The 25,256-nt window shown below is 39.5% G+C and overlaps 1 protein-coding gene across 2 annotated transcripts in view; it reads right to left on the bottom strand.

Annotated features, from left to right (window-relative positions):
• Window positions 1-9,013: 9,013 nt before the first annotated feature.
• CPM (carboxypeptidase M) overlaps window positions 9,014-25,256 on the bottom strand; it is an 82,731-nt gene continuing 66,488 nt past the window's right edge. For both annotated transcript variants that reach the window (XM_007502883.2, XM_056798447.1), the window contains exons 8-9: window positions 19,370-19,518; window positions 9,014-12,424 (exon numbers count right to left, since the gene is read on the bottom strand). In XM_007502883.2, coding sequence (XP_007502945.1) covers window positions 12,182-12,424; window positions 19,370-19,518 — 392 coding nt within the window. In that variant the 3' untranslated portion in view covers window positions 9,014-12,181. The remainder of the gene's footprint in view (window positions 12,425-19,369; window positions 19,519-25,256) is intronic.

Below are 25,256 nucleotides of genomic sequence, written 5' to 3' on the forward strand. Positions count from 1 at the left end.
TTCTGTCTTGGAGTCAATATTGTGTATTGGCTCCAAGGCAGAAGAGTGGTAAGGGCTAGGCAATGGGGGTCAAGTGACTTTCCCAAGGTCACACAGCTAGGAAGTGTCTGAGACCAGATTTAAACCTAGGACCTCCCATCTCTAGGCCCGGCTCTCAATACACTGAGCTACCCAGCTGCCCTCTGTTTGTTTTTTTAAAATACCAATTCATTCACTTTCAATTTTATTAATTTCTCCCTTAATTTTTAGAATCTCTAATTTAGTTTTCTTCTGGGGATTTTTAATTTGTTTGCTTTCAAGTTTTTTGATTTGCATGTCCAATTCATTGACCTCTACCCTCCCTAATTTGTTAATATATGAACTAAAGGATATCAATTTTCCCCTGAGTACTGCTTTGGCTGCATCCCATAGATTTTGAAAGGATGTCTCATCATTGTAATTTTCTTCAATAAAATTATTAATTGTTTCTATGATTTGTTCTCTAACTGATTTTGGAGAATCATATTATTTAATTTCCAATTAATTTTTGATTTGGTTCTCCATGTACCCTTACTGATCATTATTTTTATTGTTTTATGATCTGAAAAGATTACATTTATTATTTCTGCTTTTCTGCATTTGTTTGCCATGTTTTATGATCTAGTACATGGTCAATCTATTTCTTTTTGTCCCTATTTATTTTTCTCCATATATCTATTAACTCTAATTTTTCTAAGTTTTCACTCACATCTCTTACCTCTTTTTATTTATTTTTTTATTTGATTTATCTAAATTTGATAGTGGTAGGTTCAGGTCTCCCACTAGAATAGTTTTACTATCTATTTCCTCCTTCAGTTTCACTAGTTTCTCCTTTAGAAATTTGGATGCTATACAATTTGGTGCATATATGTTCATTACTGATATTTCCTAATTGTATATACTCCCTTTTATCAGGATATATTTATCTTCCCTATCCCTTTTAATCAGATATAATTTTACTTTGGCTTTGTCAGATATCATGATAGCAACCCCTGCCTTCTTTCTGTCAGTTGAGGCCCAATAGGTTTTGCTCCACTGTTTGATTCTAACCTTGTGAGTATCTACCCACCTCAGGTATGTTTATTGTAGACAATTATGGTAGGATTTTGGATTCCAATCCATTCTCCTATTTGTTTTCATTTTATGGGAGAGTTCATCCCATTCACATTCAAAGTTATGATTGTCACTTGTGTATTCCCTAGCATTTTGATATCCTCTCCTTGTTCTGTCCTTTCTTCTTTTCCTATATCCTTTCAAACCCATGGTTTTCTTCTAATCAATCCCCCTAATTTCCTCCCTTGATATGCTTCCCTTTCTGGCCCCTCCCTTTTTGTTCCCTTCTTGTTTTTTTTTTAGGGTCTATTAAGTTCCCTCCCTCCTTTCTTTCCCTCCCTTTTTGTACTCCCTCCCCTCTACCCCCCTTAGTTTTCCCTTCTTACTTTCCCTGTAGGATAAGATAGAATTCAGGATCCCAATGGATCTATATGCTCTTCCCTCTCAGAATTGATTTCACTGAGAATAAGGTTTAAGTATTACCTATTAGCACTCTTTCCCTCTCCTTCTTATAAGAGAATTCTTCCCCTCCCCTTCCCAAGCATATCTTCGTGTGATAAAGATGATCTTATTTATTTCATTTCTTCAAGTATTTCTTGGTGCTATCTTCAATTCCCCCCTCCCTTTTTCTTTTTTTGTATATCATTTTATAGCATTTATTACCCCAATCTCTTCCTGTAAATGATTCTTCTAATTACTATAATAGTGAATATAATTTTTGAGAGTTACAAATAACATTTCCCCCATATATAATTTGACCTAATTGTAGTCCTTAAAAAAGAAAGTTTGAATAAAAAAATTTTCCCCCTTTCCCTCTCTTCCTTATTTACCTTTTCATGTTTTTCTTGATCTTTGTGTTTGGATATCAACCTTTCCACTTAGTTCTGGTCTTTTATTTACAAATACTTGGAAACCTTCTATTTTGTTGAATATCCATACTTTCCCCTAGAAGTATATAGTCAGTTTTGATGGATAGGTGATCCTTGGTTGAAGACCCAATTCTCTTGCCTTTCTGAATATCATGTTCCAAGCTTTTTGGTCCTTTTGTGTGGAAGTTGCCCCATCTTGTGTAATCCTGATTGGTGCTCCTTGGTATATGAATTGTCTCTTTTAGGCTTCTTGTAGAATTTTCTCCTTAGCTTGAAAGCTCTTGAACTTGGCAATTACATTTCTGGGAGTTGTCTTTTGAGGACTTAGTGTAGAGGGTGTTCTATGAACTCTTCAATGTCTATTTTGTCCCCTTGTTCAAGAACATCAGGGCAATTTTCTTGCATAATTTCTTGTAGTATGATGTCAATATTTCTGTTTATTTCTGGTTTTTCAGGTAGACCAATGATTCTCAAATTGTCTTGTCGTGATCTGTTTTCCTGATCTGTCATCTTGTCAGTGAGATATTTTATATTTTCTTCTATTTGTGTCAGTCTTTTGACTTGCTTTATTAATTCTTGCTGTTTTGCAAGATCATTGTCTTACAGTTGCCTAATTCTTGATTTTCCTTTTTAGTTTGGTCTAACCTGGTTTTTGTGGCTTCTAGCTGTTTCTCCAATTGAGAGTTCTTGTCCTTTAAACTGTTATTTTCTCTTTGAATTATTTCCTATTTTTCTTGTCAGAAGGCTTCCATCTTTTTGATAAGCTCCAATTTAAATTATTCAAGAGCTTGTGGGCAATTTCCATTTTTGGGGGAAGGTTTTGGGTTTATTTGAATTTCCTCTTGTATTTCCTCTGTAGCCTGGGTTTTTCCTCTGTAAAAATTTTCCAGGGTCAACCCCTTCTTCCTGTTTTTATTAGAGGGAGTTTATTGCTCCTGGCCACAATTTGCCATCACTGTGGAGGTTTTTCCTTCCCTTTTTAGTAAGAAATCTGAGTGAGATGGGCAGGCTATCTGTGTATGGAGCTAAGGAGCAAGGGTTTTGCCTGAGGCAAGCTCTTGAATCTCTGCAGCTTCTGCTTTTTGCTGCCCTTCTCTGTGCTATTTTCCCATGAGTGCCCATGGTCTGTGTTCTTCCGCCTGCTGGGGTTTCAGGTGTAGCTGCTCTCAAGGGTAGGTCTTTGGTGGTCTTAGTCAACTCCCAAGGACCTAGAGGTGCCCCTTATTCACTTTAGAAGTGCCCTTCACTCACTCACTGATTCTGGCACATGCTGGCTCTGACTCTGGCTCCGTAGATGGGGTAGGAGAGGGTAGATCAGCTTGTGGTTTTGGTGGGAGCTTTTTCATCCCCTTATAGTGTGGAAATGCCCAAATCCCATGTACCTTCAATGCTATGCCCTACTGTAGAGTCCCTTCATTCTTATGAATTCGGTTTTTTTGATCTTTTGAGGTAGTCTATATTGGTGGGTGCTGAGGAGAGGAAGAGTATTATGTTTAGACTGCTACCATGTTTACCCGGAAGTCCAATGATAGTTTTCTTAAATATTTTTATTCTTATAAAAAAAACAATACCTAGCAAAGTTGCTCAGCCTGTCAAACATTGGATAAGGGTTAAATTCGGTCACATTTGGGGTTCTGCACATGCCTAGGTTAGTCTTACTGTTGTACCTTTCTGGAATTCCCTTTCTCTTTGCATTGCTACTGTTCTTCATTTGTGTATGACTTACTGAGCCTGTGGTCCAGATCATGCCAACACTGTCTGTGATATTTTCTTTGCAATGATACCAGAGTGGTTTACCATTTTCTTTTCTGGTGGATTAAGGCAAACTTAGGGTTAAGTGACTTGCCCAGGGTCTTATAGCTAGTAAGTGTCTGAGGCTGGATTTGAACTCACATCTTCCTGACTCCAGGCCCCCCAAACCAGAATTGTTCTAAGTTTGATAGTTAATGAAACATCACATTGCAATTAAAACTAGACTAGTGTGTAGATGATAAAAGCATCTGGAAGGATCTTTGGGAAACAACACAGAATGAAAGCAAATCAGAACTAATAGAGTTTGAACCTCTGACCATCACAAAAGAAAAATGGCTGACAGGAAATGGCTCTTCTGGAATGAATTGAAGATGTTAATAGGTGCAAAATTAGTAGATTGCTTAAGAGTAGAGACTGCTCTTTTTGTGTGTGTGTTTGTATCCTCAGAACCTAGTATCAGTACCTAGAACATAGTAAATGCTTGTAGATGTACTAAATTATTTGTATTAATGTTTATATAAATTATTTTAAAATAGCTTTACAATCAAAAGTGGTGGTACTTGTCTGAATCCACTGCTGCCAAGGACAGGATGAGGCTGGTGGATTCCCTTCGGTTCAGATATTCTGAGCTGAAGCCCACCTGGTTTTCACTAGCACCACCATGATGTGCCCCCATCATAATGGAAGAGTCAGGGTTGAGGCAGCAGGCTGCTGAGAAGGGGCAGACTAGCCCTGATCGGTGGCACCCATCGGCAGTGGAATAGGGCTCAGCCTAGGAAACTTTCATAGGAAGACCAACCTCAAAGATTTTTTAAAATCTCCCATTTCTTCCAGAATATCACAACAAATAAAAGGCTTCAATGGGGGGGGGGGGTTGGTTTAAAGGTACCCTGTGAAACCCAATAAAGTGATCTTTAGAAGAAGCCAGTATTTGTGTATTTTAAAATTCTTTTTAATATTAGAATTTCCAGAAAATGTAGAAATTGAAAAGTTTACTTCGCTTAAACTCCACCCCACACATACATACATACATACATTCCTATATATACACATTGATACAAAACATTTTACTTTGAAAGCACAAAAAATGACAGAAAAGATTTCCCCATATGTACAAGGGTAAAGTCACCCACTGGGTACCACCCTAGCAGGGAGGAGAGAATGCACACATAATAAAAAGATAATTACAATTCAATTGCATTTAGACGCTATGGAGCTGCTGATGTTGAATGATCTTTCAAAGGAGCAATTTTCTAGACTGAGCTGGATGGACAATAGCTTACAAAAAAGTGAAATTTGGGTATCTTTTAAGCACCTACATTTTTTGTACAAAAGACAGTAGTTTTTCTAATCAGGATTTAAAATTTTATCTTTTAGCTAAATTGGAGCCCTCTCCTACAATGGAAACTATTCTTTTTAAGCTACTAGGTGGAAGCATCAAGTTGGGAGAATTCCACTGCAAGCTTGATGAAACACATTGACTCAGGTAACCCATGTGGGAATTGTGCGCCATCTTGATATATGAAAGAGAGAGAGAGACAGACAGACAGACAGAGAGACAGAGACAGAAAGGGAGAGACAGAGAGAGACACAGAGAGAGAAAACCAAAGAACAAAGACATTAATAATGATAAAAAGGAAAATGTCAAAGTTGGACTTTATACCATATTCAGTTTCTTTATGGATTTATTAAAATGGCACTTCTTAAAATCCCTTAGACTTTAAAACTTTTCAGCCAACTGTAAGATAAGTGCAATACCAGGCAGAGAGTGAACACTCATTCACTGAGAGTGAAATGAATATAATTTCCATTTTTGCAAACAAAGTGTTATTTTCAAGGTCTGCTTATTGACAGACAATATTTTCTCATGTGAATTGGAAAACTGCTTGGTGTAAGGGCTGTGAAAAATCTGATGAATACAATTGATTTTCATAAATAACTTTTTCTGGGGCTGGTGTATCTGGACATGTTATTTCATTGGTGAGGAAAAAAATGTATGATTCAGAAACACTTCACCAATGGACTCCCTTTCCTAGGTACCCAGGGATTCTTAGTAGAAAAAGACACTTCTTTCCAAACTGCCCAATAACTGAATGTACATATTTTCAAAGTATTCTGGACCTAGAATATCTAGATGTTGCTTAAAAGTAACTTGCATTGTACCTGGGATAACATTTCTTTATATACAAATTCTTTAAAAACGAATCTAATTGAAAACGAAAATTGTGTTTTCATACTTCACAAATGTCAATATTTATTGAGAATCAGAATTATTATTATCCATACCTCTGGCAAATTCCAGTCTTTATGGCCCCTGCTTCCAGGGTATCTTTAAATTAAATCCTTAGTTTCAGAATGGGTATTTTCTTTAAATACAGATAGCTAACCAGTTTGTTTCCTAGTAAGTGGTTTGTATTAGAATATTCGGTAGTAGAAATGGGGACCTGGAGTCAAGCCTTCATTCAGACTTTAATCAGGAAGAAGCAGTAGCAGTGGAAGCCTTCTACCCAGATGACTTTCTCCACTGGTTAAGTTTCTCTCTTCTGATCCTCCAGAACTCTCTTCATTCCTTCACTCCAGAGCAGGTTCTTCCCTTCTTTCATATGGGCCAACTCAACAGTCTCTTGTAACCATTGAGTCATCTTTCCCTTCAGTAAAAGAAAGAAACTCACAAACATTTTTTCCTGATAGTTATAAAATGAATCACTCATATTCAGTCACTGCACAGTCTCCAAACATTAATTTATCATTTTATGTTTTAAACTTTTCAGACCTTAAAACCAAGTGAGGTGAGGGATTGCAATATCTGTGGTCTCCATCTTCAAACTGGTCTGTTTTATGTTCTGTGTCTCTGAAAACTTTCTTCCCAATTGCATTTTATCAAGTTTTTCATAAATAAATTCTTTTTTTTCTGCTCTTTTTAGCTACTATTCATGTACAAAAGGGGCAACACTTTACATCTTTTATAAACCATTTAAGCCTTCTTATTTCTTGCAAAAATCCATATTCTAGGATCTATATTCATAGCATTACACTGCCTTTGTACAAAACAGATTAAAAAGGAAATCTTAGGGAATTTTTAGTTCTTTGCATCTACTAACAGAACTCTGTGAATTTATATGATTCTAGCATCTGAAGAGAAGCTGTTAAATTTGTAGTAAAGGGTTTAATAACTGGTGTGTTTTACAAAACTGTTAGGGCAGTTGATTTGTTCTGTTCTATCTACTAACTTTCTCAGTAAGTGAACTTTGAAATGTTTCTTTTATCTTTTAAAATAATAAAGCAGTGTTTTTACTCAAACTTAAAAAAAAATCCATATTCTGCTCCCTTTGGCAACAATTTAAAAAACAACCCCTACCTTCTGTCTTAGTTTCATTCCTAAGCCAGAGGAGCAACAAAGGGCTAAGCAATCAGGGTTAGGGGACTTTCCCAGGGTCACACAGATAGTAAATGTCTGAGACCAGATTTGAACCCTGGTCCTCCTGACTCCAGACTTTGCTGCTCCCAAATTGTTTCTTTATAAATGGATTTTTATTAAAGATAAGTTTTTTATCTGTCCCTTTCAGCCACTAAACTGTTCACCTATGGAAAGGAGCAATAGCTTTCATTCTTCCCAAACTTCACAGGAAGGGATTTTTCTTTATGCAAAAACTCTTTTCTGTCCCTTTCAGTAAATAAATAAATATATTTTATACGAAAAGGTATTACTTACCATTAAGATCTTGGAGTTGGAAGGAATCTGAGATAATTTAGCTCAAACCCTACCCAAATCAGGAATTCCATCCAAAATATCCTTGAACCACTCTACTTAAGTACCATTACTGATGAGCATCTCACCACTACCTTGAAGCATCCCATTCCAGTTTTGAAAATTCACTGTTGTTTTGCAATCCATATTCCAAGCATTGGTCCTATGTTCCTGCCTCTAGAGGGTCCAGTCCAGAGACAGACCTCCAAATATCTAAAATTATCTAAAATATCTAAATATCTTAAAAAAAAAAAGACCTCCCTTCTTGCAGAGTTCCTGATTCCCTCCTTGTTGTTAAATCTTATTTGACTCTTTGTGACCCCACGGGACATATTGCCTGTGAGGTTTTCTTGGCACAGAGACTGCTATTTCATCCTCCAGTAGGTTAAGGCAAACAGAGTTTAGGTGACTTGCTCAGGATCTCAAAGCTAGTACTTTGAACTTGGTCTTCCCGACTCTGTCCACTGAGCTCCTTAATTCCTTTGCTGTCCTAAAATCTTAAAGAGTTGGAAGGGATTTTAGAGGTCATCCAGTCTGGTATGCTCCCAACTTTTTTGATCAGGCACCCCCAATCAGAAAATTTTTTTGCATGCATCCCCAATATTTGTATTCTTATACATTATATCATGAGCCCCTACCTTAATTATATATAATAAGGCTTATATAAAAATAGGAATTTTAATTATGTTTTCATTTATTATTCTATTATTAATTAATATTGTATATTACATATAATATTAATCAAATAAAAATAAAATATAAAATAAATAAAATAATTAACTAAGTTAAATTAAAATAAATTAAATAAAAATGAATTAAGTTGATCTGAGGGTCTGAAGGGAGGCACTGGTGTTTACAGAGCAGGATAGCGATGTGTTATCAAAAAATCTTGTTGACATATAATTTATCACTCGGTTATATGGGTTTTGGTTTTAAAAGATGATCCTATTACAAAAGTGAATAATATGGAAACAGGTTTTGAGTGATAATATATGTATAACCCAGCAGAATGGCTTGTCAATTCTGGGAGCAGAAAGGGAAGTATGAGAGCATGAATCATGGAACCATGGAAAAATATTCTAAAATAAATAAATCATCTTTTTGCTAGCTGTGGTTTTGATGGATTGGTGAGAGGAGAGGCTGAAGCAGGGAGGCTAATGTTGGGGCCACTGCAATAGCTCAGATAAGAGGTGGTTATGTTGGGAGGAAAGAGGCGGAGGTAGAATTAAGAGAACTTGGAAATTTAATCAGATATCATGGATGAGACCAAGGAGTAGAGGATGACTCTGAGATTTCGATCTGGGTGACTGGATTTAGAATCCACAAAAATCTCCAGATCTTTATATACAAACCACTGTCTACCTCGACATTCAGGGCTATACATCTTAATGTGCTAATTCCATGCCAGAAAAGTAAAGCATCTTTCATTTATCCCAACTAAATTGTTGAGATCTTTTTGGATTTTGACCAATCATCCAAAATATTAGCCATCTTTTGAAGCCTCGTTACTGTCTTCTTTGATACGCTGTAGATGGTTGAGGCGACCAGAAATGTAAAAATATTCAAATGAAAATTAAGTAATACATATTTTATAGAATGACAATCAATTTAATTGCCACAGGCTTTCAAGATTCATATAAAAACAAAGCATCAAAACATTCAGTTAATTCCATCACAACCTTTAAGAATACTTTACAAATTGTGTGCCTTGACATTTAATATCATATTGTAAATACAAGTATAATAAACTTTAAAGAATTGTCTGTATATGTATTTCCCTTCTATTGGTTTAAATAAATGGGAAGAAAATGGCAATGATAACAGTTGTTCTCATCATGTTGATTAACTGCCTTATGTGTTCAGTCATGTCCAACTCTTCATGAGCCCATTTGGGATTTTATTGGCAAAAATACTGGTGTGGTTCACCATTTTTCCTTCTCCAGTTCATTTTACAGATGAGGAAACTGAGGCAAACAAGGTTAAGTAACTTGCCCTGAATCAACACAGCTGAGGCTGGATTTGAACTCATGAGTTTTCTAATTACAAGGCTAGTGCTTTATCTACTGTGCCACCTCACTGTCCTAACTACCATGTAGTATGGTAGGAAAAACTGGGGAAAATTAGCTTTGTTGGACAAAACTTGAATCTTTGTGATTCATTTCATGGTGAAGCAGAATGACTAATCTATACTCGAGTAGAGATTCATAGAGGAGCAAATTACCTCTCTTGGGCTATTAGGTGATTATTATGTGGTCCATTTTTTTTTTTTTGGATTCAAGACAATTTCAGTCTCTATGGCTTTTGAGCACTTTCCAATCAGACAAGAACAATTAAGGTAATTCACCTTAGGTATTGAGCTTCTTGGAGGCTGCCAGGCTTCCCATAAGTGGCAAGTATTCTCATTTTTTATGAGAATTCCACATGAACCCAAAAGATAAAATTCCATAGTGGAGGCAATGCTAAGAAAAACCACCAGCTCCTATGAACACCGAACATACCTCCAAACAGAAATCTCGTTGGAAAGACACTAGGGGTGGTTATGTGGACAGTGGGCAGTCAGGAGGTCCTGGGTTTCAAATATGGACTCAGACACTTGCTAGGTGTGTGACCCTGGGCAAGTCACTTAACTCCAGTTGCTTAGTCTTTTATTGCTTTTCAGACTTAAAAGAATTGATATTAAGAATTAAAAAAAATACACTGGTCTGCAATGAAGAACAACACCAATTATGGGCCACACTCAAGTTTTATACAAATCTATATTCAGAACGATACAATTTTCACACTTATATTTTGTTGTATTGAGTATTGCTTATTACAGAGATTTGGTTTATGTAGCTATCCTTTTCAATCAAATGAATCACAATGGTACTAGTAGCAATATATGAGTTTAAAAGCACCAATAATAATAATAATAATAATAATGACAATGTTTGGTTCAGTAAATTTTGAGATTTATTTACTGACTTAAATATAAGCACATTCTACAACTGGGTTGCTAGCGAATGGAGATATCCTGGACTTGTCTCCATAAGATGATCCAGGATCCTACACAGCTTCTGAGTAGGGACCGAAATCCTACTCAAGTATGGCTCCATTTGGGCATTTAGACCCTCTGTCATTTCAGCGGTGAATGCTCACACTCCTTTCCTCATAGCACCAGCACTGGCATTAATTCCTTGCACTGGATATTTTTCTACACCCTCCAAATGACCTGTCTATCCTCTGCCAGAATTTCTGACCTCCTTAATTTTAAGATGCCAAGGAGGAGAAGCGAATCCTGGGAGGGCAGAGGAAGAATCTATTGGAAGCACTCAGAAAGAAAAGGCTGACGACCGGTCATTAGAAAGAACTGACAGTGTCTAGTCTTACCTTGAAGTACTGACTGGTCATCTTGCCAATGTCTGCTTCCATATTTCCCTCTGGTCTAGCCAGCCAAAGTCACTTGAAATTTTGACCCACAACTCTAGCATTCATTCTTCTAAGTCCTGCCAATAAAAACCTCCTGTATCCTTGCACCATCAGCCTTAGCCCCTAGCACAAGACCTTATAGTAGATGCAACCTTAAATATTTATTTTGATGTCATACGTATGAATTCACTTGGGAGTTCCATTTATTGTGCAAAGTGGGTTCCATTTTTTTCCCATTGTAGGAACTACTCTGTACTTATTAATTTTTAAGCTTGGTAATTTCCCAAGATGACTTCAAGCCTAGCAGCAGTTCTAAGAGGTAGCAGTGGAAGTAGCTAGCACCATGGACCTTCCTCTCTTCCTTTATTTCTGAAAGGTTTATACACGCTTTCCAGGTGGCCTTTGGGCATGGTTGAGCTCCACTAATAACCTTGAGCATCCTTATGAACAACCCAATTCCCCTTTCCCCCTTAGCTTTCCCAAATTAAACATTTTCCTCCCCAAAGAACTCACATGCTAGTGGAAATGAAGAAGGGCAGAATCAAGCTCTTAATAGATTGGACTGCTACGACTGATTGTTCTCAAAAAGGGGTTTTAAATCTTTGTGTGTGTGTGTGTGTGTGTGTGTGTGTGTGTGTGTGTGTGTGTGTGTGTTATGGATCATTTTTGCCATCAGTTCAACATATAGAATTTTTTTTCTTTTCAGAATAATCCATCTTAAAAAGTAGAGGTAATTTCAGCTAGAGTTTGATGAAACTATTTAACCCCCCTCCTCTAGTCTCAAGTTCATGGACCTTCCCAAAATGATCCATGGGCTTCTTGGATATCTGTTGACCAAGTTAAAAAGTCCTGTCCTAAAGGCTGAAGAATGAGAGGTCATTCAGAGGTGAGAGCCCCAATGTACAAGATAAAAATAAATACATTTGACAGTCCAGATGACCGATGGTCAAGACCTTAGGCAGATTCAATAGACTAGGAGATGATTCCAATCTCCCCCAAACCCTGCCTAGCTCAGGGGGCACCATGGAACCATAGGCTCAGGGAAGACCTGCTGTTCTCAGATCCCCCTTCACAAGTAACTAATAGTTCACTCTGGAATTTCTAAGTAGCACCATTATGGGCATGACTAGGCTGAACTGGGTGCTCTCAGTTCTCCACCTAGTTTGAATGATTCAGGAACATCCAGACCCCTGGGAAAGAATGACTCCCCTCTTAGGGAAACTCTGTGGCAACAAGACAGAACGTCAGCAAGGTTGAGGTGGCTTGGCTTGAAGGGATGAGTTCATTACACATCTTGGAAGGAGGGTGGAGTGGGTTGGTGTTGTTTTCATTTTTATTTTATATAAAAGAGAGATACAAAAGTCATTAAAAATAAGATAAAATGTGATTTCAGTCTTTCAGAGTGATTTTCCAAATACATGTAAAGAGGAACTTCAGAACACGAAAGCCGGGTGGTTGTATTATGTGATTTCACTTGGAATGGGAAATGAAAGTCCATTCTAAGTGCACTGAAGTTCTGCATGTTGTCCGGGATGGTCACTTCCTTTAGGATTGACTTATGTCCTGGGACTGTAGCCTGAGAAGAAACAAAAAAAAAATCCACCATCATTTGATTGAGTTCAGACATCCCACCTTGCCAACATGTTCTACACTGAAAGACTGAAAGGTCATCTCTGTGTCGTTCCCCCAGAGCTTTGCAGGCAGTCAAGAACAGAATCCTTCCCCAGTATTCAACAAGCCTTCTAGGGTCCCCTGGATAAGAATCAAGGCTGATAGAGACGTAGTCAAGAACTATAAAATGAAACATAATCCAGGAACACAGCTGAGAAAGTAGAAAGCAAGAGGCTAATTCCAGTTCTACCATGGTCTTCTTCTGGAGATGGTGACTGAGCCCTCAGTGAAGGCAAAAGAGCTTACTCTAAATCTGTACCAAAGTGAGTAAGTAATCTTGGCTTTCTCCAAGGGAATGTCACAATGTTTGTAAATGGAATAAGCATATAGAGTCAGCTTCCAAGCAATTTATTCTCTCTCTTCAGAGTTAATCTAAGCTTGGAGCCTGAATTCTCTCCAAAAGAACTTGAAATAGGCTCCTTTGTCCATCTCGGGAAACTGGGATCAAGGTATGATTTTGTCTCCATGAGTTGTCAGTCAGCGGTGTAACCCATCCTAGCATGTGGGGGGCACTGACTTTGGTACCCCAGAATTTCCCCTTGCTCCAGCTTCACAAGGGAGACACCTGAAGATTCAGCAGTATACGACCCTGCTTTCAGAGGGTGGCCCATGATTCTTGGTCGCTGAATTGGCAGAGGGGATGGAGAGGAGGGTTGTTACCCTGGAACCCTGTCACTAGCTGGCTGAACCAGTTGTCATCCTCAGATCAGTAAGAGAGAAATGACAACCAACTGAAATGGCCCTTGGCTGTACTACTGACGATTGAAATCTTCTGAAAGATTGAAGAAAGATTGGAGGGAGAATCAGAGCTCTTAGATGTACTGATGCTGAAGGACAGCTCAATTCAGCCAGCGACAATGGTGAAAAGAGTGAGGAGAAGGAGAATTCAGAGCTCTACTCCCTAGACTTGTCTGGGGGCTTCCTATTGATTTCTGGGGTTTCATGATAGATAAAGGTCCCTACCAATGTGGGGCCAACACCCAGGCTGCCTTTCTTTCCTTCCTTTTTATTAAAAAGTTTTTTATATCGATCATTTCCAAATTTCTCCCTCCCTTATACAATGAACCATCCCTTTCAAAAGACTAAAAACAGACAGGAAAAATAGCAGTTTGGCCAAACCAATGACTAACCCACTGAAGAATTCCCTCTGACAGTATGTATGATTTCATACGTATGGTCAGCCCCCTACTCTGCAAAGAGGGGAGAGAGAGGCAGTGCCTAATATTTCTTAGAGGAAAAAAATATGGTGAGAAAGAAAGTGTGCAACCAGATGATCACAGCCAAAAATGTGACTGGTACAGAATCTGTGGTGAATGGGAGTGCAGCTGGCCTGAAAAAAGGAATCTCTAAATGTCAACTGGAAGGGACTTCAGGGAGAATAACTCATCCCTGACCAAAGAGCACTTAACATCCTCAACAAGTGGTCTGGGCCATCTGTGCATCTAAACTTCCAGTGAGGGGAGATGTGGTACCTCCCAAAGTGGCAGATTCCAATTTCTACCTCCCAAAGCAGCAGATTCCAATTCTGTCGAGCTCACATTGCCCCACTCATATCAACCTTAAAAGAGTTATCTGGTCCCCGCTGCTCCTACTTCTGTCCCCGGGGCCAAGTAAAACAAATCTAGTCCCTTCTTCAGGTGTATATTTGAAGACAGTTACCACGGTCTCCTCCCCATGTTTTCTCTTCTACAGGGTAAACACCTTGAGTCTTTTCAATGGATCCTCAAATCTCACAGGTTCGAGGCCAGCCTTTACCTTCTTATCCTTATTTAGAGGTTTCTCCAGTTTAGAAATGTCCCTTCCTAAAATGTGGTGCTCAGAACTGAACACAACACGGCAAATATATGGTTAGAAATGAATATAATAAGAACATTCTTAGTTTTAACCTCTGAGTTTTCTTTCACCCATTAAATGTTTCATAAGCGCTTGTAATGGCAGGCAAGTTGCTTTGAGCCAGGCTGGTTAATGGGGCATAAATAATTCACCACCTGGTATGTCTGAGTGCCTCCTTCTTTACAAGGCTGCCCAATAATTTTTTTATTTACAATGAGGATGTACAATCTGTCTAATGATTAAATGTTTGTATAGATTTTAATAGCTGAAGAACCTGGAATGAAAAATCCAAGGCAGCAAGCTTAATGTGTATTAAATGGGCAAATCGTTTGGTTCAAATCATGCAGAATATCCCTTGAGGTCTTGGCATGTCCTTGTACTGTAAGAAAGTTTACATTTCAAGCTGCCTCTGATGTCCCAGAGAACAATTCATTTTATTTACTAGACTACTCCAATGCTGCCATTCCACCGAGGTGCATGGGTTCCTAGCCAAAGGGAAACACCCCGGTGAAGTCCAGTGGACACAGAAGGGTCCATCTTACTACTATGGTGGGGAAAAAGGGATTGATGGCAAAGTAAAAGATCTGAAGGATCATTCTTTCATAGATTTAGATCTAGAAGGGATCTCAGAAGCCATCTAGTCTGATCCTCTTGTTTTCTATGAGGAAACACAGGTTGAACAGGTATAAGTGACTTGTCCCGTGTCACTCCCATGGCATATAGATGTCAGAGCTGAGATATGAACTCGGTCTTCTTTTGAGTACACCTTCCAGCTTCCTTAATTATGATGAAGTTTTGCTCTATTCTGACTAAGAAAAGGAGATGCAGCATCTCATTGGATGATATTCCCTCCACAGTAACCTTCACCCCTTTCTTTTACCTCCAGCCCCTTCACATCTAGGAAGGGCAGGCAAAAGCCCTGTTTCCCCAGTATATAGTGGAGGGAACAACGTTTAAGATGGTAAAGGGCTTGAATTGAGTGCCAGGGTAACTAAGAATAGAGCATTTAGAGCCACTAGTGATGATGTTTCTCTGGTAGAAATAATTAATAAAAGGGGACCAACAGCAAAAATCAGCAACAACCGAAAACTCAGAAGAAATACATCAATCTGCTACTGCGGGGGTCACGTTCCAAGGACCTACTATGAATGACTGAAACTGGATTTAAGTGAATACTTGCTGACCCCCATTTCGATGTGCTCTCTCCCTGCTTCTGCCCTGGCTCAGTGCCCCATAGTGCTCCCACAAAAAAAAAGTGAAAAAAGTAGCAGAAGAGACCACTGCCTCTGGCAGATTTTCAGGGCTTCATTGGGTTGACCATGGTAGACTGAAATCTCAGATAAGGGAGCCCTACTGTAATCCATTCCAGTGGAAGGGACTTAAAGGATTATTGATGACCCTGAGAATACTCTTGCTATTAAAGGGGCAAAAAGAAAACCTGGTGGAGATACTGTGGAAGTCTCTTATTGATTCAATCATTACTGCCCTGCCTTCTGAAAGAAGTTCAGAAACTTTATTGTTGCTCAGTCATTTCAGTTTTGTCCAACCCTTCAATCCCATTTGGGGTTTTCTTGGCAGAGATATGGGAGTCACTTGCCCTTTCCTTCTCCAGCTCATTTTACAGGTGAGGAAACTGAGGCAAACAGGGTTAAGTGACTTTCCTGAGGTCTCACAGATAGTAAGTGTTTGAGATAAAATTTGAACTCTGGAAGAGGAATCTACCTGATTTCAGGTCTGGCATTCTGTGCCACTCAGCTGAAAATTTCCTTCTACCAGTAAAAGGCAACATACATACCTGGGGGATGGGGTGCCAGTTGTTAAATTTTCATTGTGAGCATACCTCAAAAATGAGGAATTAGTAAACATTAGGGCTTGATTTGTCATTGATTGTCTAGACTTGAAGGTTAATGCAGATTAAACTGCTACCTGGTTGTTAAACATTGACCAGCACACCCCTGAATTGCTCCATAAATATTTCTTGCAATAGAAGGCTGAGGGGATGATGCCACACAGCCCTGGTGACTTTAGACTAATAACAAACAACAAATATAATTACTACTACCAGTACTACATCTATACCTGTTATTTATTTATATAGCATTTCAAGGTTTGTGAAGTGCTTTAGTCATTATTTCAATTGAATCTCACAATGGCCCTGCTTAGAGATTAGCTCCTAGGAAGACACACTTCAGTGACCCAGAATTCCATTTTATTTTGCACTCTGGGATAGGTTAATCCTGTAAGTTTATGGTTTAAATTGGACTGAGTGATTGGGTAATACCAATTTACATTGCATTAAATCAGTTATAAGGTGACTCAGTGGATTGAGAACCAGGTTTAGAGATGGGAGGTCCTGGTTTCAAATCTAGCCTCAGACACTTACTAGCTGTATGACCCTGGGCAAATCATTTAGCACCATTTACCTCAGTTTCCTCATCTATAAAATGAGCTGGAGAAGGAAAAGGCAAATCACTCCAGCATCTTTACCAAGAAAATCCCAAATGGGGTGAGGAAAAGAGTCAGACATGGCTGAAACAATTGAATAACAACAATAAAAAAATGGTTACATAATCCTGGTCATTCATTCTCACTGTCTTTTTTGTTCATTCTATCTCTGCTTAAACCTTATTGCCATACTAACTAACCTTTTCCCAAAGCTTCACTTTAAACTAATTTACCGAACTCTTAGCCCATTCTACTGTGCCTTTTAGAAAATCTAGTCTCAAACATTCTTCTATATCCTCATTTTTTTTAATAGTATCCCTTCTACTTCCTTATTTGAACTTTAGCTCAACTCTTTCCCGAGTACGTGCAATCCCTTGCAACTTCTGTGGAGGCTGTCTCTCTCATTCTCTAACTCATGGGTCAGGAAGGTTAGATATTTCTTGCTTCTTACTGTAGGTGATTTCTCTACCTCCATTACTTTTCTAGAATACATTGGTACCCATCTCTCCCCATTCTTGCCATCATTTCCTTATTTTCCAAACTTCTTTGTGTGTGTGACTTCAGTTTTTCTCTCCATTTCATTCTTTGAACATCCTAGGACAGTGATGGTGAACCTTTTAGAGATTCAGTGACCAAACTGCACCTTCATGACTCATATGAGCTTCCCTCTTATCCCAGATATGGGATGGAGGAAGTGATCCCATTGGGCCACTGGGCAGAGGGGTGGGTGATGGGAAAATTGTCCTCAGGCATGGTGGAGAGGGGGAAGGGAGCAGCCTCCTCTGGCACTTGTGCCATAGGTTTCCCAACATGGTCCTAAGAGATGTTAGTATTCATGATGACAAACTCTTCTAACCTGACCACACAATTTCTCAACCTGAAGACCCCCTTTTCTCCAATACATTGACACTAATATACTTTCATCTTCCCTATCTCTTGAAATGAGACGCTCTCCAAGATTTTTTGAGATTCCTCTTTCTGACCTTCTATTCTTCTTCCCCTCCCACTTTGCCAAACCTAATCTTCACTTTGAGCTATGGCGTTTGGAACTAGCCGGAGTCTCCTAATTCATTTCCTATACTTGATTTACTTCATCTCCACATCATTTTAGTAGTTTCTACCCTAGAATAGCTTGACCCCTTACGTGATCTTTAACCATTACCAAATAGAAAATTATCATCCCTGAGTAATTCAGATTTCTGATTTTTTTGCTTCAAGATATATTGCTGGATTTGGAACTATGCCCAAAGGACTCTATAAGACTGTCTGCTCTTTGATCCAGCTGTACCACTGCTGGGTTTATACCCCAAAGAGATCATAAGGAAAAAGACATGTACAAGAATATTCATAGCTGTGCTCTTTGTGGTGACAAAAAATTAGAAAATGATGGGATGCCCTTCCATTGGGGAATGGATAAACAAATTGTGGTCTATGTTGGTGATGGAATACTATTGTGCTCAAAGGAATAATGAACTGGAGAGATGCCATGTGACTTGGAATGACCTCCAGCAAGTGATGCAGAGTGAGAGGAGCAGAACCAGGAGAACATTGTACACAGAGACTGATACACTGTGGCACAATCAAATGTAATGGACTTCTCCATTAGTGGCAATGCAGTGATCCTCAACAACTCAGAGGGATCTACAGAAAGAGCACTATCCACATTCAGAGGAAAAACTGTGGGAGTAGAAACACAGAAGAAAAACAACTGCCTGATCACATGGGTTGATGGGGATATGACTGGGGATGTAGACTCTGAATGATGCACTCTGGTGCAATTATCAATAATATGGAAATAGGTCTTGATCAATGACACATGTAAAACCCAGTGGAATTGCGCATTGGCTATGGGAGGGGGGTGGGAGAAGTGGAGGGAGAACATGAATCATGGAACCATGGAAAATCTTCTAAATTAATTAATTAAATAAATAAAAACAATTTAAAAACTAAAAAAGATATATTGCTGGTAAATGTCACAAAAAGAAAATGAACTTCCACCTTCTTTTTAACTGTTTGATGTTAACTTCTCTCTTGGCCTCAATTACTTCCTATCTCACTCCCAATAAAGATGGTTGTAAACCCTTTTTCTGCCCCTTCTTACCCCTAACCACACCCCACATTGGGAAGATAGAGGCTATCTGAAGAGCGCTTGGTTACCTCTCAGTATCATCTTCCCTCTGGTCACAGAAGAAAATGCTCTACAGTCCTTACTTAATAAAGCTAGATCCTTTTCCTGGGTCCTTGAACCCACTTACTTACTCAAGAACCAAGACATTCTTCTCATGAATTTATCCCCCTTAGACATCTTCTGTCCTTCTCTCTGTCCTTAGACACTTCTAGTCCTTGGGATTTTTTGGCTTACTTTCAGTTGTCGACACGACCTCTGCCCAAACTACATCCCTTTGAGGAGAGCAAGTTGGTTACTGGATTTTATGACTTTTTTTTAACGTGTTTTAGAACCAAGCAGTCCCGTCCGCCTCAGCCTCTCTGATGTCATGCCCAAGGAAATTTGTTTAGGGGAAAGCCATGCCTTTTCACAGTGAACATGAGCCACATTGCATCATATGCTTACATTTATCGTATAGGAGCCAGGCAAAAGAAGAAGAAAATATTCTCCAAATCTGTTGGTTCTGTATGGGCAGATATGTTTTCTGTCAGTAGATTCCACTATTGCATTGGCTATTGGGTTTTTATTCACATCAAAAACTTGACCTTTAACACCTGCAAAGCCAAAAAAAGAAGAAGAAAAAAAGAAGCATCAGTGTTCAGAAGTATAGACTGAGAAAGACCAAACTTAAAAAAAAAATTTAACTATCAGACTAACCCTTATTAGAAGCTGCTTAGTTAATCAATGATGATTTTGTAAAAGGAAAAACTCAAATCTCGGTGGCTTAGCACCTGCTAGAGACTAGTCCCAACATCTATAGGGCATTAAAGGTCACAGGGGAGAATTTTAGGGGAAGAAGGAAGCAGTTCAATGGTTCAAGTTGTGCTCAGGAAGAGTGAACCAATGCCCAAGAGAGCTGACGATGGAGGATACCAATCTGAAGCTCAAAAGAAAAGGCGGTTATGGAGATTCCATGAGGCAGTTCAAAAGCTGCAGAGTGAGTACAATTGTGTAAGGTTGAGCATGCTGCAAAGTGATGAATAATAATTATTATTATTGATTACAATTGATACCGATAAATGACAGTTTTGCCTTACATTTCCTCTATTCAAAATGATGATGGTAGTGGCATGAGAGCCACATCCCCACCTTGCTCTCTTGAAACCTATTGTCCCACCAAAGACTAGTTCTCTCTAAAGCAGCAAGGGCTGGGCAATTGGGAGTTAAGTGACTTGCCCAGGATCATACAACTAGGAAGTGTTTGAGGTCAGATTTGAACCCAGGTCCTCCTGTCTCCAGACACTCTCTTATGCACAGTGCTCTTTAGTTGCTCTGGAAGACATCATTTTAAGAGTACAGCTCTTTGTCCATGGAGTCTGAATGCAGATCAAGGCACACATTTTTTCTTTTTATTGTCTTGGAAGGTTTTTGTTGCTGTTGATCTGTCTTCTTTCCCAACAAGACCAATATGGAACTATATTTACATGACTGCACTGTAGAACCTATACCAAATTGTGAGAAGGGACAGAATTTGGAGCTAGAAATTTTATTTTTTTACAAGATATTTTCTTTTACCAATTCCATGTAAGAACAGTTGCCATGGATTTTAAGTTACCAAGGCAGAAAAGACATTCTCCAAAGACCCTGAAAGCAAAGCATCACAAATTAGCTTTGAAATTGGTTGGAACTGCAATGGACAGTCTGAAACCACCAGAGGGCAGAATTGCTGCACTCATCCATGGTCATTCTCATTCTCATTCTCTCTTTCTCTCCTCTCTGTCTCTCTCTCTCTGTCTCTCTCCCTCTCTGTCCCTCTCTCTGTCTCTGTCTCTATCTCTTTCTCTCTCTGTCTCTCTCCCTCTCTGTCCCTCTCTCTGTCTCTGTCTCTGTCTCTATCTCTCTCTCTCTCTGTCTCTGTCCCTCTCTCTGTCTCTGTCCCTCTCTGTCTCTCTCTCCCTCCCCTCCCCTTCCCCCTTTCTTCAGCAACAAATGGAAACTTTCCCCAGCAAGAGTCATGTTCCTTCCACTGGGAACCTGACCATGGAGTACCATGAAAAATATAGCCGGCCTGCAAGGACTCTATTTCAAGATGCTACAAGAATAAAACATGAGCTATGACTGGGAAGTCGTTGTTCAGTCACTCTGCCCCTGTTCACCTCAGTTTCTTTGTCTGTAAAATGAACTGGGGAAGGAGATGGCAAAGCACTCCAAAATCTTTTCGAAGAAAGCCCCAAATGCAGTCATGAGGAGTCAGACACAACTGAAAAATGACTGAACAACATCAGGCAGTGGAGGATTCGTGTCCTTTGCCCTTCATCCCTGAGAGGAACCAGTGTGGACCCACCTCCTCTCTGAGAGTAAAGGAGAAGCAGTTCAGCTCCAGGAAAGAACACAAATGTCTTGGGAGTCAGGAGGCTGGAGTTGTGTCACTGATTAATAACAACCAACATTTAAGGTTGGCAAAAGCATTTTTCAAATATCTCATTTTGTCCTCTTAACAATCCTGTGAGGGTCTATTAAACCCATTTTACAGATGAGGAAACTGAGGCCCAGAGAAATAAAGTGACTGGTCCAAAGATTTGCAAGGAATTAAATGGAAGAGCTGGGATTCGAGCCCATGTCTTTTAACTCCTCTATCCACTACTGAGAGTAAACCTATGGATTAGAGAAAACACAAATGATTTCTTTGGCATGCTGGTCTTGAGAAAATTTGCCTTTTCTGTAACCCGCCTCCTTATGGAGAGGTGATGGACTCAGAAAGCAGAATGAGACATACTTTTTTTTTTTTGGGAAACTGCAAACATGGTAAATTTATTTTATTGGGTGCTTTTTATTTGTCATGGGTTAATTTTTATTTTTTCTTGGGAGAGAGAGAAAGACAGAGAAAGTAGAAATGGAAAAGGCAAAGGAGGTTAATTTAGCGTTTGAATGGCTGCATTCCAAGGAAACAAGTCAGAGTTCTGACAATATGAAACTATTTATCTAGAGCTGGAATGGACCCATTCCAAAGAAGAGGCAGCATTTCAGATTTGAAAGATCATGAGGACAGAGAAAGGCTTTGGGGACTTTAAAAATTAGATAAAGCGTAGGTGAAAAATCATGGAAAGAAAAACAGCATTTAAAGACATCCAAATTCTGATCAGTAACCAATCTTGACTTTAGAAGAGTGACAATGAACAGAGCCCTCTTTGGGTAGCAAGGGGGCGAATGAGGTATAAGGCATCGGACATGCCAGTGCTTTGTTTAAGTGACTATGCTTGTGACAAGGGAAGCTTCCATAAAGAACGGCGTGGGTATCTGTGTATGGGGAAATACTCCCATTTGGAGAAGCATCACTAGGAGGTAGAATTAATATAAAGAACCTGCTCCCCCCCCCCCCCCAAAGAAGCATCAGAAGAAGGAAGGAAAATCGTATATAAAGGAAGAGAAAATCCTAAATGCAACTAGACATGAAGGAAAAAACCAAAACAAAACCTTGCAAGAAAGATTTTAGATGAGGAAATCTATAGGATGAAGAGGAGGAGATTTTTTGGATGAAAGAATTTTGGATGTGAATGATGAATGAAGTTTAGTCAGGATAGATTTATTTTACTGGGCTATTTTTATTTATAAAGTGTTAGTTTTTCTTTTTTCTGGGGAGAGATAAAGACAGAGAAAGTAGAAATGGAAAAGGCAAAGGAGGTGAAGATCTATCACTTGCTTTATAGTGAAAACCTTTGGGTGATGCTTATATTCTATTTTCAAAAAACCCTTACCTTCTGCCTCCGAATCAATACTGTGGCAATGGCATTTAAGTGACTTGCCCAGGGTCACACAGCTAGAAAGTGTCTGAGGCCACATTTGAACCCAGGACCTCCCATTTCTAGGCCTCAATCTACTAAGCCACCTAGCTGCCCCCACTTATAGCCAATTGAGTAGCTAGGTAGCTCATTGGATAGAGCAATGGGCCTAGAATTAGGAAGACCTAAATTCAAATCTGGCCTGAAGATACTTAGTAGCTGTATGTTTCTGAGCAAGTCACTTAACCTTTCTTTGCCTCAGTTTCCTCATCTGTAAAATAAACTGGAGAAGGAAATGGCAAAGCACTCCAGTATCCTCCAAGAAAACCCCAAATGGAGTCACTGAGATTTGGAAATGATTGAACAACAAGCACAAAAAAATCCTGTTGAATGTACTTTGCAACTCAAAAGGAGAGAAAAAAAAAGAGAAAGCAAACTAAGGGGCCATCCAGTTTAGGACTTTTCTTTCATCTACATTTCTTACTACCAGATCTTTTTGAATTCTTTCTGAATTTCTTTGTCCTCTTTTCCCTTCTTAAGATATCCTCAAGAATATACTCTTGTGGCATTACACAAGTGACAGACAGAAATAAAGAGGGAGGTGAGGGTCCAAAGTAGGCATTCAGTTATGATCGCAATGACACAATAAGGGGATACATCATCAGGAATTTGGGCATCCACAGACATCAAAACCCAGGGAGCCAAAGAGACTCAGAGGAGTAAGTCTGGGGTCTCAGTCCATCAAGCAAGGTTTAGCAAGGGAACAGGAGGTCCTAGGTTCGAATCTGATCTCAGACACTTACTAGCTGTGTGACCCTGGGCAAGTCACTTGACCCCCATTGTCCAGCTCTTACCACTCTTCTGCCTTGGAGCCAATACACAGTATTGATTCTAAGGCAGAAGGTAAGGGTTTAAAATAAAAAAGAAAAGAAAAGAAATTAGCAAGGGAGAAAGACTGAGGAAGATGGGCCAACTCCCTAGAACCTGACTGAAGATGGAAATGATATCCCCTTTTAAAAAAACATGACCTAAAAAAAGAATGGTTGTGGCTGAGTTTTAGGGCAAGATCTTGGCACAACGCCCCCGATACTTTTCTCTCCTCTCTCCCTCCTTCTCCTTTCCTTGGCCAATGTTGGATTTTTCTTCCTGGAGGACATTCTAAATAGAAGCAGATGACATCAACATTGACAGAGTCAAAGAGCTTTACTAAAAAAGACTGAGTGACAGCTGGAACCCTGAACTGTACTTGATCCTAGTTAATATACCGCTCTATTGTTCATTGTATTTGACCAGCAGCTGTGGGGAAAAACACTGGCAGAGAGGACTTTCCAGAAGCAAGCTGGGTAAAGCCCCAGGACACTGGCTTGGGTCCATTTGGCAGGATTTCTGGGGGTAAGGGAGGTGATGCTGGAGTCTCTGCTGGGCCCTTCCTAGCTTGGAAAAAACAAACAATGGCCCAAAGGTCACTGGGAAGGTCTTTGGATACATCCATGGACTGCTCTGGTCCTCAGCTGGAACCCTACGCAAGTCATTTGCATTCTTAGCATCAGCTTCCCCAGCTGTGAAATGGAGCCAAGATTTATGTTGGGGAAACTAAAGTCAAGTCCAAATAAGAGATTAGATCCATAAAGAGAAGCCTAGGCAGGTGGGCTTTTATTCTCCCCCCCCCCCCCCACCATGGGGAGGTAATAAGCAGGTCACCATTAACTTGGAGTAAGATACTCAGTTCCTGGAGGATGGAGTTGGTGCCACGTTTAGCTTTGTATCCCCCAATGCCTACCAGAATGCTTTTTTTATACCACAAACTTAAAAAACCCAACCCTTATCTTCTGCCTTAGAATTGATACTGAGTTCCAAGAGACTCATACTTAGTATCAGTTCAAAAACAAAAGAAACTTCTACCTTGGAACTCATACTTACTATCAATTCTAAGACAGAAGATAAGGGTCTTGTAGTTAGTAGTGTCTTGAGGCCATATTTGAACCCAGGACTTCTTGTCTCTAGGCAATTGGGACTAAGTGACTTGCCCAGAGCCACATGAAGCTAGATTTGAACCCAGGACTTCCTGACTCTGGGCAATTGGGATTAAGTGATTTGCTTAGGGTCACACAGCTAATAAATAAGTGTCTGAGGCTAGATGTGAACCCAGGACTTCATGTCTCTAGGCAATTGGGATTAAGTGACTTGCCCAGGGCCACATGAAGCTAGATTTGAACCCAGGACTTCCTGACTCTGGGCAATTGGGATTAAGTGATTTGCTTAGGGTCACACAGCTAATAAATAAGTGTCTGAGGCTAGATGTGAACCCAGGACTTCTTGTCTCTAGGCAATTGGGGTTAGGTGACTTGCCCAGGGCCACATGAAGCTAGATTTGAACCCAGGACTTCCTGACTCTGGGCAATTGGGATTAAGTGATTTGCTTAGGGTCACACAGCTAATAAATAAGTGTCTGAGGCTAGATGTGAACCCAGGACTTCATGTCTCTAGGCAATTGGGATTAAGTGATTTACCTAGGGTCACAAAGATACTATGAAGTGTCTGAGGTCATATTTGAACTCAGGATCTCTCATCTC

Source organism: Monodelphis domestica, chromosome 5 (genome assembly GCF_027887165.1).
Source record: "Monodelphis domestica isolate mMonDom1 chromosome 5, mMonDom1.pri, whole genome shotgun sequence".
Lineage (NCBI taxonomy): Eukaryota > Metazoa > Chordata > Mammalia > Didelphimorphia > Didelphidae > Monodelphis > Monodelphis domestica.